A 14,354-nucleotide genomic window follows, 5' to 3' on the forward strand; every position below is an offset into this window, starting at 1 on the left:
TGATTTATGATACAGATTTCAGTCTTTCTTGCAAGAGTTATTCAGAAAGCTTCAACTTTCAGCCAGTGTGAGGACATAGCCCCTTATGTCGGCAGACAGTGGATGCAAACCCATTGTCCGTGGAGATGTCACCTCAGGTGTCTTGTATGCGCTTACAAGTTCTCTTAGTATTCCAATCTGACTGTAAATCTATTTTTAAGATTAGATTCTTGATGTTGGTTATTGTGTTGCTGTTGTACATTGCAATAACATGTTTTTGAGGAATCTTATGAGAGTTTTACTGTTTTTATACTGTTGGTTGTAGCACATCTTCATATGCTTAAATCCGAATATTATTTTGAAAGAATGAGTTAATATCTATTGGTGTTTCTACTGGTTTTTATCGTGTTTTGTAATACATCTGCATATTCTTAAGATTTGAACATATTGTTGAGAAAGAAATCGAGTAAATATTTGGTTTGAGATATTTCAATGGTATTAGAGCCTCGACCTTGCCATCCTGTTGGGTCCAATCATAAGTTTCACGAGTAATGAAGTTATATATAGTTTGTATTTTAAATTTGACTGCACAATGGAAAATTTATATTATCAAAGAGTCTGGAAAATATACTTTGAGAGAGTGCCAAAGATTGTCTATTTCTGGATTATTTTTGAAACCTTAGAGCAGATCCATATTAGAAACAAATGAATATTTAATTCCAAAGTGTGTGTCCTAGGAAATAAGTGCCTGAAGGAATCTATATCTATTGAGCTCTAGTATTGGAATAATCTTTAGATTCAATGTTTTGACTCAAGGAATTGAGTCTGGATATTTCTGAAAGGAAATTACAGGATTACGCTTTTCGTCTTAACTTGGTGTTCTGTCGTATATGCACCAACTAGCAATGGAAAAGCTTTGCTAGTAGACACAGAAGCCCTTGAATCAATTGCAAAGGAAAACAATTATTCTGCCCAGGTGTAAGCTCACTATATGCATATTTCACAAATTGTAATTATATCATTGCAAGTAAGTTAGAAGTTAAAACTTCAAATTAATTGCAGGGGTTCACTTCTTTTTGATAGGCGCTGAGTAAGCTGAAATCGTGAATATCATAGTCCATACCATCGTGGGTCCCAAGCAGTATATGGTTCATAGCGTCAGCAATAATAAGAAAATTCTATTAGACCACTATCTTTTTATTAAGTGAGACAACAATATTTGTTTGAGAATTGCCAAAGTTTAATCTGTTTGGATAATAAACTAGGCACCGCTAGTGTATATATCTCATGAATTTGTTTGAGGATCAACCAAATATTAGTAAAGATTGTTATTGTTTGTGGTGACTCTTCTTTCTGATTGCGGAGGATTAACTATTGAGCATAATAGTTACGAGTGTTACTAGAAAAAGATCCAAGGGGTTGTAACTGTCAAGAAGTGTTGCAAAACTGGAGAAAGAAAACGCCTGCACCATTTACAAAATTTGAATAAGGTGGAATGACGTGTCTAAAAGATTATGGAGTCGCTTAAAAAATGCCTCTGAGTGGTAAAAGCAGTCGTTTCTTAAAGATGGCAATGTTAGAAGATAGCGAGAATTCTAGAACCATGACTTGAGAGTTGCCGTTACAGATTTTAGGGTCGGAAGATGAATCTATTTCCATAGCAATAATAGCATCATTGTTATATTGTGGGCACTGTGGAATTGCTGTTACAACTTCATTGACAATTTTGATGATTGACTTCATTGCACGTGGAAGAGGAGATATCGAATGATCAGTGGTCAGAACGATTTCCCTTAAGTCACCATCAATATATATTCTGGGTCAGCCATCATTCCTCAGAATGTTGAGGAATCAATTCTAGGCGTTATGAGAGAGAGTCGGGATAGTACGATTTTTAAATAACGAAAATATTCGTTTAGTGCCTGTTATTTTTCCTTGCTGAAGCATTATCTGGAGTCGACATTTTGTAGGAAATCGAAAAATCAATAGTGGCATCAAGGCATCTTGTATTTTTCCTGTATCACAAACGTGTCTATTCAGTGTAGATTTCAAAATATACTATTGCCGTGAACAGGACAAATATTTATCTTGAGAAAGCACGTCTTTGTTTAACAAAGGCATTATCATACATCGTTTTCTACTGTCTGCTTGGGTTGGAGCCATTGTTATTACTAGACGAGTAGGTGATTGAGATTGGTGATGTCGCTAGTTCTCTCAAGTGGCATGAACTACATGACCCAAAATAGGGATTGCATCCACAGACAATGATTTGGCATGGTGGTTTTCAGATGGGAATATATATATATATATATATAGAACACTCCAGCAAAATATTACTCCAAATTTTTAGAGAGCATCATTTGTAAAAAATATTTTCTGAGTACAAGAATCTAAGAGTATTGGACATATGCAATTGTCGGGTTTCCTTGCCTCCCTGTGAATTGCCAAAATTCTAAGAACCATCAACAATCAATACAAGCAGATATTGAAGATCAACACCTTGAATCCGATTTTGATATTGCAGATAATCCACAAATAGGTATTCGATAAGGATTGGAATGGAAATGCAAGTCGTCGGTGATAATTGCATTAACAATGCTTACTAGTTTAGAAGGAAATCTAATTGCATGGTCCAAACGAGCTGGAAAGTATGACTACAGTGTTGCGACGGCAAATTTTATGGTCGAGACGCTGAAGGGTGTGTTCTCATTGGTTGTTTTCATTCTAATATAGAAAAGTGAAGGCATTGTAGAAGATAACAAGTAATATTGTAGGCCTGGTTCACTGACTTATTATCACTTGGAAGAGAAAGAAATTATTGAGTAATTGTTATTATAGAGAATACAGGTTTGTATTCACTAGTGGTGCTATTTTTGGGGCTAAGGGAGGCTCCTAGAATGGCCCAAAATGTGTAAGAGGCAGACCTTGCCCATAGACTAGTAGCATAATGACAACAATGGTTAGACTGTAGATGCCAGTTTTCTTAGGATGGTAGTTGTATATAATTTGCTAAAGCCAAATCTATGCAACCATAGGATTCGATTATTAATTGGGCGACACAATATGTAATCAAATGACGCTGTGATTGGGAATTACCACAACATAGGGATCATTGATTCTGAGGAATGATTTGTAAATTTGGGTGGAGAATCGACACTTTAGAGAGTCAGTTGAGAAAGACAAGACAGAGAAATCGCTAGCCATTAAGATTTCAACTCTAAATTCCTAGGAATTATCTATAGTAAATCAGCGAACTATTTAATTGATTCCTTAGTAGGAAGAGAATATTTTATCATCAATTTCCAATTTTTTTTGTGTATGTATGCCTTGAGTGAAGTTTGCTTGAGGAATACCAAATCTTGATGATATTATCAATCGATAAAGAAATCAAGACATTTTGAGTATTTAAAGAAGGCAATTCTGGGACGGAATGTAGCTGTTTGTTAGACTTACAATAACAGGATAACAACATTCAGTAATGGGAAAAGATTTGGATAAAATTAGGAAGGTTACTATGAAGCCACAAGAGTTGTTAGCCCAGAATTTTGAATCCAATAAAAGAGTAGAAATAATCGACATTTGTGGAGAGTATAAAGAACTTCCTACTCGAATTCAAAATGATTTATCATTCTGTAATTACATAGATTTTCATCTAGAGTAGCAAAATAAAACTTATATGGTAAAAGAAAGTATTTGGAATTGGTTCAAGATCTTCTTGCGAAAGACCAACGCAAAGGTGTGTATGAAAAATTTCCCGCAGACCAAAATCATCGAATAGAGGGTCTTGAAAAAGAAGAGCAAGCAATTGCCATTGATTTATAGCCTTTTCGTGATTGCATAGAAGATGTTACGTAAGGTGCAAGTTTTTACATTGGTGAATTGAAGGTTAACTTTGACAAGAAGGTTGACGAGGATGGTTACACACGAGGTAATAGCAGATTGGGGTTTTTGAATGATGAGCCTTTATATACAAATGATAACTTGGCAACATTTTGGTCTTTGCATACAAATCAAGAGAGCGAGGGAGAGAATGTCTATGATTTTTAGAGGTGTGATGAACCATGGCATGAATTTAGAAGAACAATCTAAGATGACAATGCAAGACGACAAACCACTTCACCATGACAATAATGAAATGTATACCTTAAAGAACCAACTGAAGGTTAGTGAAGACATGGTTGTGGCGTCTTTGGTACATTATGGCAACACTCACAAGATGGTTGAGGATCTCTACAGGAAGGTTCAAAAGGGAGTGGAAGAAGATTGTCTTGTTTTTGATTTGCAAGTAATCAAAATAGCTCTTGAAACTATGAAATCAAATTGTATATATTTGCTTTCCAATAGGGAGAACATTCTTAATGTTGCTGAAATACATGTTGATTGGATGAATAAAGAAAAAAATGAGATTATGGAGCTCAATAGAGAGCTTAAGTATACACATGAGGCATTAGATGATGCTCGGATTTCCATTTAAGAAGCATAAAATCAGATTAGGATCATGAATCACTTTAAGGAACATGAGGATAAAGAGAGGCAGGAGTTTTCCCAAGAAGTAATTGATGAACTTGGTAGCATTCAGCAAACATATGACTTGGATAGCTGCCCCAAACGATCAAGTGCCAAAACTTCAGATCACATTCAACTTGTAGACAACCCTTGTTTGAAGTAGATGCTCACTGGACTTCTAATAAATGCCTTTTTGTGATAGAGGAGGGAACTCCTTTTGATTGTCATGAAGAGGATGATTTTGATTTGAGAATATTGGGTCCTAGTATAGCTACTAGCAGTGAATCTTGGTCACAGGATGGGAGTGGTGAATTGAATACAGTTGTTCATCTTTGGATCAATCCAAATAGGGTTCCCAATTTCACACCATTCAGGAGTTGGTTGGATTACATACATCAGCCTTTGGATAGTTTTTGGTGTAGTATTAATGAGAGTTATGTTTCAATCTCAAGGAACAATTTTTCAGCTTCATTCTTATTCATCGTACATATGTACCCGAAGGTTCTCTAGATTGATGATGACAGTATGGTATTTGATGTGCCCAGGGTGTTATTTTCAGTTTTTCAATGGCTTGTTTTTTACACCATCTATTTAGGTCAGGTTGTCACCATCCACTAGGGTATGCATAGTTCATTTGATACATTTCTACCTTATCATATCAGCTGGTTATGACAACAGGGTTTGGGATCCAGGTGTTGATCATATGTATCTATGGCTTGTTGAGGACTTTGTTGTTGTTCTATTCAATTTGAGGCTGGATGCAATGATGATCAGAGTTGTACAGTTTATAGATGCCGCATTATTTCATAGATTTATATGAGATCCAGGGATCCAGATGATGGATGGATTGCAAAGTGACACCTTGTTTCGCAGTATGGCCGGATTTACTTTCAGATTAGGTTGCAAAACTACCTACAGATTTGTATGGAATCCTGGTACTGATTGCTTGAGGACAAGCAATTTTAAGGAGAGATTTGTAATGTGCCCTTTTTGGGACATTAGAAAAGTTAAAAACATATTATATATAATAGTAAAATTGACTTGGAGAGCGTGGACTCAATATATAAAAGGTCAATTTAATATTATAAAGTGGGCTAAAAGGAGGAGAGATAAGACAAAAAACCAGGAAGGGAGTCGAAGAGTCACAGCGTGAGGATAAAAGGAGAAGAGACTCTTTCATTTGGTATGCTTGATTTATGATACAAATTTCAATCTCTCTTGTGAGAGTTATTCAGAAAGCTTCAGCTTTCAGCAAGTGTGAGGACATAGCCCCTCATGCAGATGCAAACCCATTGTCCTGTTACAAGATTCAAGAAGAGTTGGCAGATTAACGGATTTCCGGATGATTCATTGATTAACAGAGGAACAAATGTGTTCCTTATAAAGAATTACAAGGACGTTGTTTCTAAAAGAAACAACGTAGACTGAAGACGGAATTAGAAACAAAACTAGAGACAGGATAGGAAACATTCCTATCTGGACTGAAGAAAAAAGAGACGGGATAGGAAACATTCCTATCTAGACTGGAAACATTCCTATCTAGACTGAAAGACGAACTACAGACAAGTAGTTGACTATTATAGAAAGTATAAGATATTATCTTAATACCCTCCCTTAATGGTCAACGTACGAATGTCGGAACATTCTGGGATAATTGAGACCCTCCCTGGATCTACAGAATGCTGAAACCAAGAAGCTTTGCCAGAAGAGTGCTATGACTCAAAATAAGTTGCATTTACAAAACTTCATTTTTGTGGAAAAAACGGTAAAACCCAGAATCTCACGCAACCTTGCGTATTATAGACAACTTGAAATGATTTTTGAGGAGAAAATCAACAAACCCAGAATCTCACACAACCTTGCGTATTACAGATAACTTGAAATGATTTTTGAGGAGAAAATCAACAAACCCAGAATCTCACGCAACCTTGCGTATTACAGACAACTTGAAATGATTTTTGAGGAGAAAATCAACAAACCCATAAAAAAAAGAAACAGATTCAGAAGGCAAAAAATGAGCTTCGCCTTGATCAGGCCCTGGAGAAGTCGGACGCTGTGTAACACCCAGAACAAGTTGATCTGTGTTTCAATATTCGAAGATTGCGATGATGCGCTGCTTCCAGGTTCCATAATTGCGACCATTGAATTTGGAATTATTCTCGAGCAGAATATTTGTCAGAGATGCCATGGCACGTTTTTCAATGAAAAACTGTGAAAATTTGTGAAGGCACGTTCTTCAAGGCAAAAATACGAAAGACCCAGAAGAATCAAAGAATGACCCAGAAGAGAGCTCGAAAAACACAGAAGGAATCTGCTGTCGTTTTTTGGATCCGCTGGCTCGAAAATCGAGGCACCCAGGAAAAACGGATGACAACCCAGTTGAGCTCTCGAAAAACCCACCAAGAATCTGCAAACAAAATATTTTTTCGACCCCAAAAATTAGGGTTTCGAAAAAAAACGGCCCAGGCTGAAAAAAGCTTGAAAAAACTTCAGATTTCTTGATAAAAATGGCAGATTTTTTTCCAGGGAGAGCGCAAATGATGAAGAATGCAGACAAAACGAACTTATCCTTGACCCTACAATCGCGATTTTGCTGTCAAATGAGCTTGAAAATATATGGACGCAAGTTGCAGAAAAAAAATTGCGAGCTTTCCCAAGGATATAGGCATGGATTTTGCAGACCAGGAGGCAGTCGTGAGCAAATAATTTCAAAAGAAATTATAAATTTTTCAAAAAATTGCTTATCATGGCTCTGATACCATGTTACAAGATTCAAGAAGAGTTGGCAGATTAACAGATTTCCGGATGATTCATTGATTAACAGAGGAACAAATGTGTTCCTTATAAAGAATTACAAGGACGTTGTTTCTAAAAGAAACAACATAGACTGAAGACGGAATTAGAAACAAAACTAGAGACAGGATAGGAAACATTCCTATCTGGACTGAAGAAAAAAGAGACGGGATAGGAAACATTCCTATCTAGACTGAAAGACGGACTACAGACAAGTAGTTGACTATTATAGAAAGTATAAGATATTATCTTAATATGTCCATGGAGACGTCACTTTAGGTGTCTTGTATGCGCTTATAGGTTCTTCTCTTAATATTCTAATCTGACTGTTAAACTGTGTTTAAGATTGGATTCTTGATGCTGGTTATTGTGTTGCTGTTGTATAATGCAATAACATGCTTTTGAAGAATTTTATGAGAGTTTTATTGTTTTTATACTGTTGGTTGTAATGCATCTTCATATGCTTGAATCTGAATATTATATTGAAAGAATGAGTTAATATCTATTGGTGTTTCTACTGGTTTCTATTGCATTTTGTAATACACCTGCATATTCTTAAGATTTGAATATGTTGAGAAAGAAATCAAGAAAATATCTGGTTTGGAATAATTTTAGTCAACCAAACTTTGGGATGTAGCCCTTGAATGTGCAAACTTGGAAGCAACACTTCAAGATCTTACTGTGATGATGGATGATGATGTTGATAACTTCATAGCACATGCATCTAGCACAATTGGAACCATGCTTGGTTCAAATGAACTTGCAAGTGTTGCAACAGGAGGAGATGATGAGAATGTAGATTTTTTTGAGATTCCTTATGATTCTGATTGACTGAATGTGATTTGTGAATCTCAAGCCTTGACTTTTGATTGATCAACATTGAACCATGAACTATGTTTTGATTTTGTAATTCAAATTGCATTGAAATCTTGAACTTGAGTGATTTACTAATTAGACATTACTATTATTTCAATTTGATTATGATAATGATTCAATGAATGGTATATTTTTGTATATTTCTTGTATTTCTTTGCATACATAAATTATAGTTTACAACTTTACATATGTGTGTGTGTGTGTGTGTGTGTGTGTGTCCAAAATCCTGCAAAAAAAAAACCGTGCATCCACGCATCAGCAGCCAGTACCCGCATCAGCATTAGAACCAGCATTGGTAACTTAGTCTATGACCATATAGTATTATGATATAGATAGTAAACCATATTTTGTGGATTATTTCTTGTTATAATAGCAAAGGTCTTATATTCACTTGTGATAGATCCATTGCCTTGCGTCATTACCAGTTGGTGGATGTTTTTGTTTTAGACTTCCTCATATATCCTTAAATTCATATTCAGCAATAGCGAAGCTCTTGTTGCTATCAGGTAGCACTGATGCTCCCACATTAAAGTTCAGACTTCTATATTGTATAACTCGATCACCAAAAGCAACTGTCGCTGAGGTGCTATGTCTTCTTTATCAGTAACACTCAGCATTCATTTTTAAATCTAGATTTGCTCGAAGACACTATTTTTCACACATTGTTTTTGCAATGGTTAAGAACTTAAGACCAAATGAATGGGTGCTTAGGTTGACGGTATGGTCTTTATGGTTTTGTTCAATTATTCCGTTAAGTTCATCAAGCATTATATCATTGATATGTGCATTCAATAATATTATTTATATATTTACTATTAATATTATATTATCTGTTATTAACTTATAAGCAATTTTATTAAATGTTCGATCAAGCATATATCTGTTTGAAATATTATATTATCAATTATTAGGAATTTTATTAACATTGATTAATATGATTATAATATTGATTATATAAATATTCTGAAATACATCAGGAATATCTTCCCAATTGGTCTCATTATAATTATATTTGTTGTACTGTGAATATAGTTTTAAAAAATATATTATTATTTATAAAATTATTCTTCTTATGATCATATAATTACATATTATTAAATTCTATTTCTGAAGGGTGACATCACACTTTGTGGACTGCAAAACTATTTTGCTTCTCTTGTGCAAATGTAGTGCCATATATATCAGATTCTAGTTTAGTATTGACCTCCAGTCTGGTATGTAAACAGCCAATATACATTTTCTAAACTTTCATTAGTATGCATTTTATTTGTTCTACCATGAATATAGTTTTTTTTTTAATATTATTATTTATAAAATTCTTCCTCCTATTATTTAATTGTGTATTATTAAATTCTATTTCTTAAGGGTGACATCACACTTTGTGGATTGCAGAACTATTTTGCTTCTCTTGTGCAAATGTTGTGCCACATATATCAGATTCTAGTTTAGTATTGATCTCCAGTCTGAAATGAAAACAGCCAATATGCATTTTCTAAATTTTCATTAGTATGCATCATGTTGGTAGTTGTTTAACCTCATGGTTTTGGCAATCCCACATTGGTTGTGAATATGGATGACTTTTAGTACATTAAATGATCCAAAATATTTTTCAAAAAATAAAATAAAAAAGGGTATAGGGTGAGAAGTACAAAGTTGTGAATGTATACACCATTTCCCTAGTAACAGATGCATAAAGATTATTGTATTGTAACAATACCCCTTGTGTCATAGTTATTGCAAATATAAATGAGAAAACATGTCATTAGTGTAACGAGGCTTATTGAAGTAATCTTCGAGATGGGTAAAATACATATATCAATTCCCACATAAATAATAAATTTAACAAAAAAGGTCTATGAAAGTGTTCGCTTTCTTAACATAAATGTATGAGAGGGTTGTCATTGGGCTCATCGCTACATTGGTAAGAATTGTGATGGTGACTTGTAAGTTTCATGCTATAAAAATTGTGACAAATGCATTCATCATTTCTTGCCTTCCTAATGAATGCATAAAGGTACTTGTATGCTAAGTTGTTGCTTTTGCCTTGTAATTATTATTGATATAGCCCAAGAAAGGTCATTAATGTAACGATCAGCATTTGAGGATATCTCGGAGATAAATAAAAATCACGGATAGAATCTCACTGAACGAACAAATATAAGTTGTTAGTTGTTGCTAAGGTGAAGGAGGTTGAGTAATCTTATTCAGGGATGTTATTTAGCTCTTTAATAGCATCCATAAAAATCACTTGGAACTTTCTGATACAATATTATTTGGAAGTTGATTTACAAACATCATATTTATTTGAATACTTTATGGAAGTTCAATATATAAATATTATGTCAATGTGAATAGTTTGTGCTTGACTGATGCCCAAAAATTATGTCAGATTGAAACATCTCTATTATTTTAATAACAGGCCACATTGAGCGAAGATTTATTGAAGTTCCGATTGGCTCTACATGGATAGAGGCTACCATGCGGGCTTCTGGTTTTGACACTCCTCGCAAGTTTTTTATTAATAGTGTCCAGGTAAGGTTTGACATTATTAATGGCACCCAAGGATTGCTCCTTTAGGAGGAACTTTTGGATTACTTGTCTAACTATATTGTTAATGTTTTGATAAAATATTTTCCAGATTTGTCCTAAAAGTCGACCCATTCAATGGGGAAGTTTTGTAACATTCACTTCTCCATCATTGAAAAGTTTTGCTTTTCGAGTTGAAAGCGGTCGGACAATCGAAATTACTATAGCTGAGTTCTGGTCTAGTGGAAATGGCAGCCACATGACAACAATTGTAGATTTGGAGGTATGCCTATCAGAAGGAAGTTTTCTCCATGTTATACTTTTAAAGATTTGATTTAGTTCTTTTGTGTAATCAATCATTTCAATTTCTTTATTTTTGAATTCAAAAGAAAGCACAGAGAGCATTTCCAGATGCATTTTCTTTCTCATAGTAGCAATTTGGGAATGCTTTGATTGATTAGAGTCTTTGCTGTATGATGTGTCTTCCATAGTCTGATACTGAAAATTCTTGAATGAAAGTCAAATTACTTATTTATGGAGGTATGTCTATTGAGAGGAATTCATCTCTTTAGTAAACCTTGATTATATCTGATTAATTTTTTCTGTTTAATTACTGGTTAGTCTTTGGCGCTATCCTGTTTCCTGTCATCATTTGATACAAAAAACTTTCAAATGAAACTAGAATTAGATACAAATAATTTATTTACAATTCTACTTGCCGAAGCCTCTTTGCAACACCTTATTCCCTCTTTGCCATCCATCCTCTCAAATTTTAATTTCTTATTATATCTTATACATTTAGATTTTGAAAATTTTAGAATAAGGATTGCATACAACTATGAAGTATTCAATACAGTCATATTTCACAGACTTGGAGAGTATTGGGTAAGCCCAAAAGCTTTTACTCGAAAGAAACTCGTCAAATACCCTACGAAAAATTGGCAACTTAGAAAGTACTAAAACCTAAAACTTCTTAAAAATAGATTTCTTTTGCTGTAAAATTCATTTATATAATGTATTAAATTACAAATTGATATCTTGAAACAGAAAGTGCATGGTTTTATAGCAAGAAAGAAAAAGGTGCAAAAGACACGTTTTAAGAAGGGTTTTGCTTGCGTTGATATTTTTATCCACGTTTTTCTTTGTTTGCAAAATTGTGCAAATGAAACATGTAAAGACTTGTGCAGATTTTCTTTTAGCAAACTAGAAAGTACAAATTCTAAATTTTTTAAAATCCCTTTTTTGGCAAAATTTAATTACAAAGTGCAATAAATTGAAACTCACATCTTGAAAGAGAAAATGCATGGTTTTTTAGGAAAAAAAGAAAATGGTGTTAAAAACACGTTTCAACCAGCATTTTGCCTGCTTTGGTGTTTTTAACCATGTGTTTTGCAAAATGTTGTGAGTCAAACTTGTAACATATTGTGCAGAACAAAAGTAGATTACTTGGCAATTAGGAGAGTACTTGCAAAGTTTGTGAACTATGGTTAATACATATTGTATATTAAATGCTAAAGTTATATGGGAGTTTTGGTGTATTAGATGCATCTTCACAAACTATTTGATGTGTATTGTGCATCAAATTTATGGATATGGATATTAGAATGGTCTTCCTGAGTATATCCAGTAAGCAGACTTTTGTGTTGAAAGTTAAGTAATTTTTTTATATAGATACTGACAGTATGGCGAAATAAGCCCTGATACCTACAACAAGCTTGCAACTAGGAGGTTCCTTGAATAGGTTAGTGTTCCTGATCATCTTACTTTGGGCCTTGTTATTTTAACTCTTTTGAGTCTTGGTTTTCTTTACATTTGGTGTTTTTGAAAAGGTCATCATACATTGTGGGTAACATTTGTCCAACTTATTGATCTTTTTCATCTACTTGGATGGTGGTTCCTTTTTAACATCTTTACAATGGGGTGAAATCTAATATTCAGCTTTTCTTTTTATCAAGGTAACAAATCTCCTGCCGAATGTGATATGTTATCAGATTACTCAAGCATAACGAGTCAACAGAATTGTTTGATCTTCTAATAGGTAATTCAATCTGGTTCAAAAGCAGAGGAAATTCAAGTCACGGGATAGAAGACATTAAAGAGCACTAATGTTGCCACCATCATATTTTTAAGTGCAAAATCGTTGACTTTGACTAATGGCTTTGATAGAAGATGTTGATTTCTTGTACATATTAAAACAGTTCTCCTTATTGTTTGGTCTCATTTGGTCGACCTGCCATAGATATGTCGTAATATTAATGACAAGAAGCATTCACTTTGGCACCTGATTGGTTTGTGTGTATTACTGGCAATTTTTAAGATCTGTTTGGGCATCTGTGTTTATGGAAGTGATTGCAAGAGTTGTCACAAACTACCTTAGGAATCATACTTTTCTGCGAGGTTGAACCAAAGTCCTTGCCTGCCATTTATAAGGTGAAATAGAGGAATGCTTCCAGTGAACTCAAATGTTCTAACATAAACTTCTTTAGGCTGTGATGCCTAGGATTTATGCACATTGCAATTTGTTTCTGTTCTGTATTACCACAAGTTTTAGTGATGCAGAGAAAATACCCCACAGGATTTGAACCCATATTCTTGGAAGTCTAGACCAGTTCTACTTATTATTTTTCCTGTGTAATATCTAGTTCCTCAAATTTTAATATGGTAATATGAGGAAGGTAGCAAAGAAAAATTGAGCCAAAATATCACTTATTATTTGTTGAATCTCCATATTTCCCGTCTAGCTATTACATCTACAGAAAATGAGCACATTATGGTTAATTTTGTAATAAACACCTAATGTTAGGGACAGCAACATCACTTTCTTCTGATTTTCTTTGTCATGGTATAATTAACCTAACAAAGTGTTGACATAAGAATTAGGCTTTGAATCTTCTAGAGGGAATACTTCACATATCTATAATGCATTGTTACTCTCCACATGCAAGACATCCCAATTCAAGTACCAATTCCTTTGTGGTAGGGTGAAAATACATTTCTGTATTGATTCTTGTTCTGTGCAGTCACCTTAATTTATATCAGGCTTTACATCAAGCTGTAATCCTTTGCAGAATGACGATAATATATTTTTGTATTCATTCTTGTTCTGTACAGTTTCTCTAGTTTAGCTAAAGTGTTCAAAACTTCAATCAATTTGTATGCCTGAATTCTTATTTTTTACTCTCATGAATCACATGAAGCACTTCGCTACAAGTGTTCATTTAACATATTAACATTGTTTCTGATAAATGTTGTCTCTATTCCTATTTTGTAAGTTAAAAGTTTTAAACAACTGATACTACTTTAATGGCTAATGTGGTCATCTACATTAATTTTGCTTGAAGATTGAATTCCATGGAATCATGGGAAATAAAGAAGATATTCTTCTTTCTAGTTCTGAGGCACCGACGAAGATCGATGTGAAGGCCTTGTCAACTGAGATGCTTGCTCCTACTGCAACTTTGACAAAAGTATGTAAATTTTCTTAGTTCATTTTGATGCACTATCTTATTCTATATTAAAGACACTTCTAAAATTAAGTTTAAGATGATAAAAATCTCCTCGTGCAGGTTCGAGTTCCATATCGGCCTGTTGAATCAGTTCTTCTTCCTCTTCCGACAACATTGGACAAATTGCCTTCTAGCGAAGTGCTTCATGTGATTCATTTTTCATTTTAT

At 34.1% G+C, this 14,354-nt stretch overlaps 1 protein-coding gene across 1 annotated transcript in view; it reads left to right on the forward strand.

The window, feature by feature from the left end:
• The window catches only part of TPP2 (tripeptidyl peptidase ii), a 313,725-nt gene that overhangs the window by 163,745 nt on the left and 135,626 nt on the right, over positions 1-14,354 (forward strand). The window contains exons 18-21 of the mRNA XM_089825602.1: positions 10,574-10,686; positions 10,793-10,963; positions 14,022-14,147; positions 14,247-14,326. Coding sequence (XP_089681728.1) covers positions 10,574-10,686; positions 10,793-10,963; positions 14,022-14,147; positions 14,247-14,326 — 490 coding nt within the window. The remainder of the gene's footprint in view (positions 1-10,573; positions 10,687-10,792; positions 10,964-14,021; positions 14,148-14,246; positions 14,327-14,354) is intronic.

Source organism: Cupressus sempervirens, chromosome 4 (assembly GCF_028749045.1).
Source record: "Cupressus sempervirens isolate cs-2001-9-10 chromosome 4, ASM2874904v1, whole genome shotgun sequence".
NCBI classification, from domain to species: Eukaryota; Viridiplantae; Streptophyta; class Pinopsida; order Cupressales; family Cupressaceae; genus Cupressus; species Cupressus sempervirens.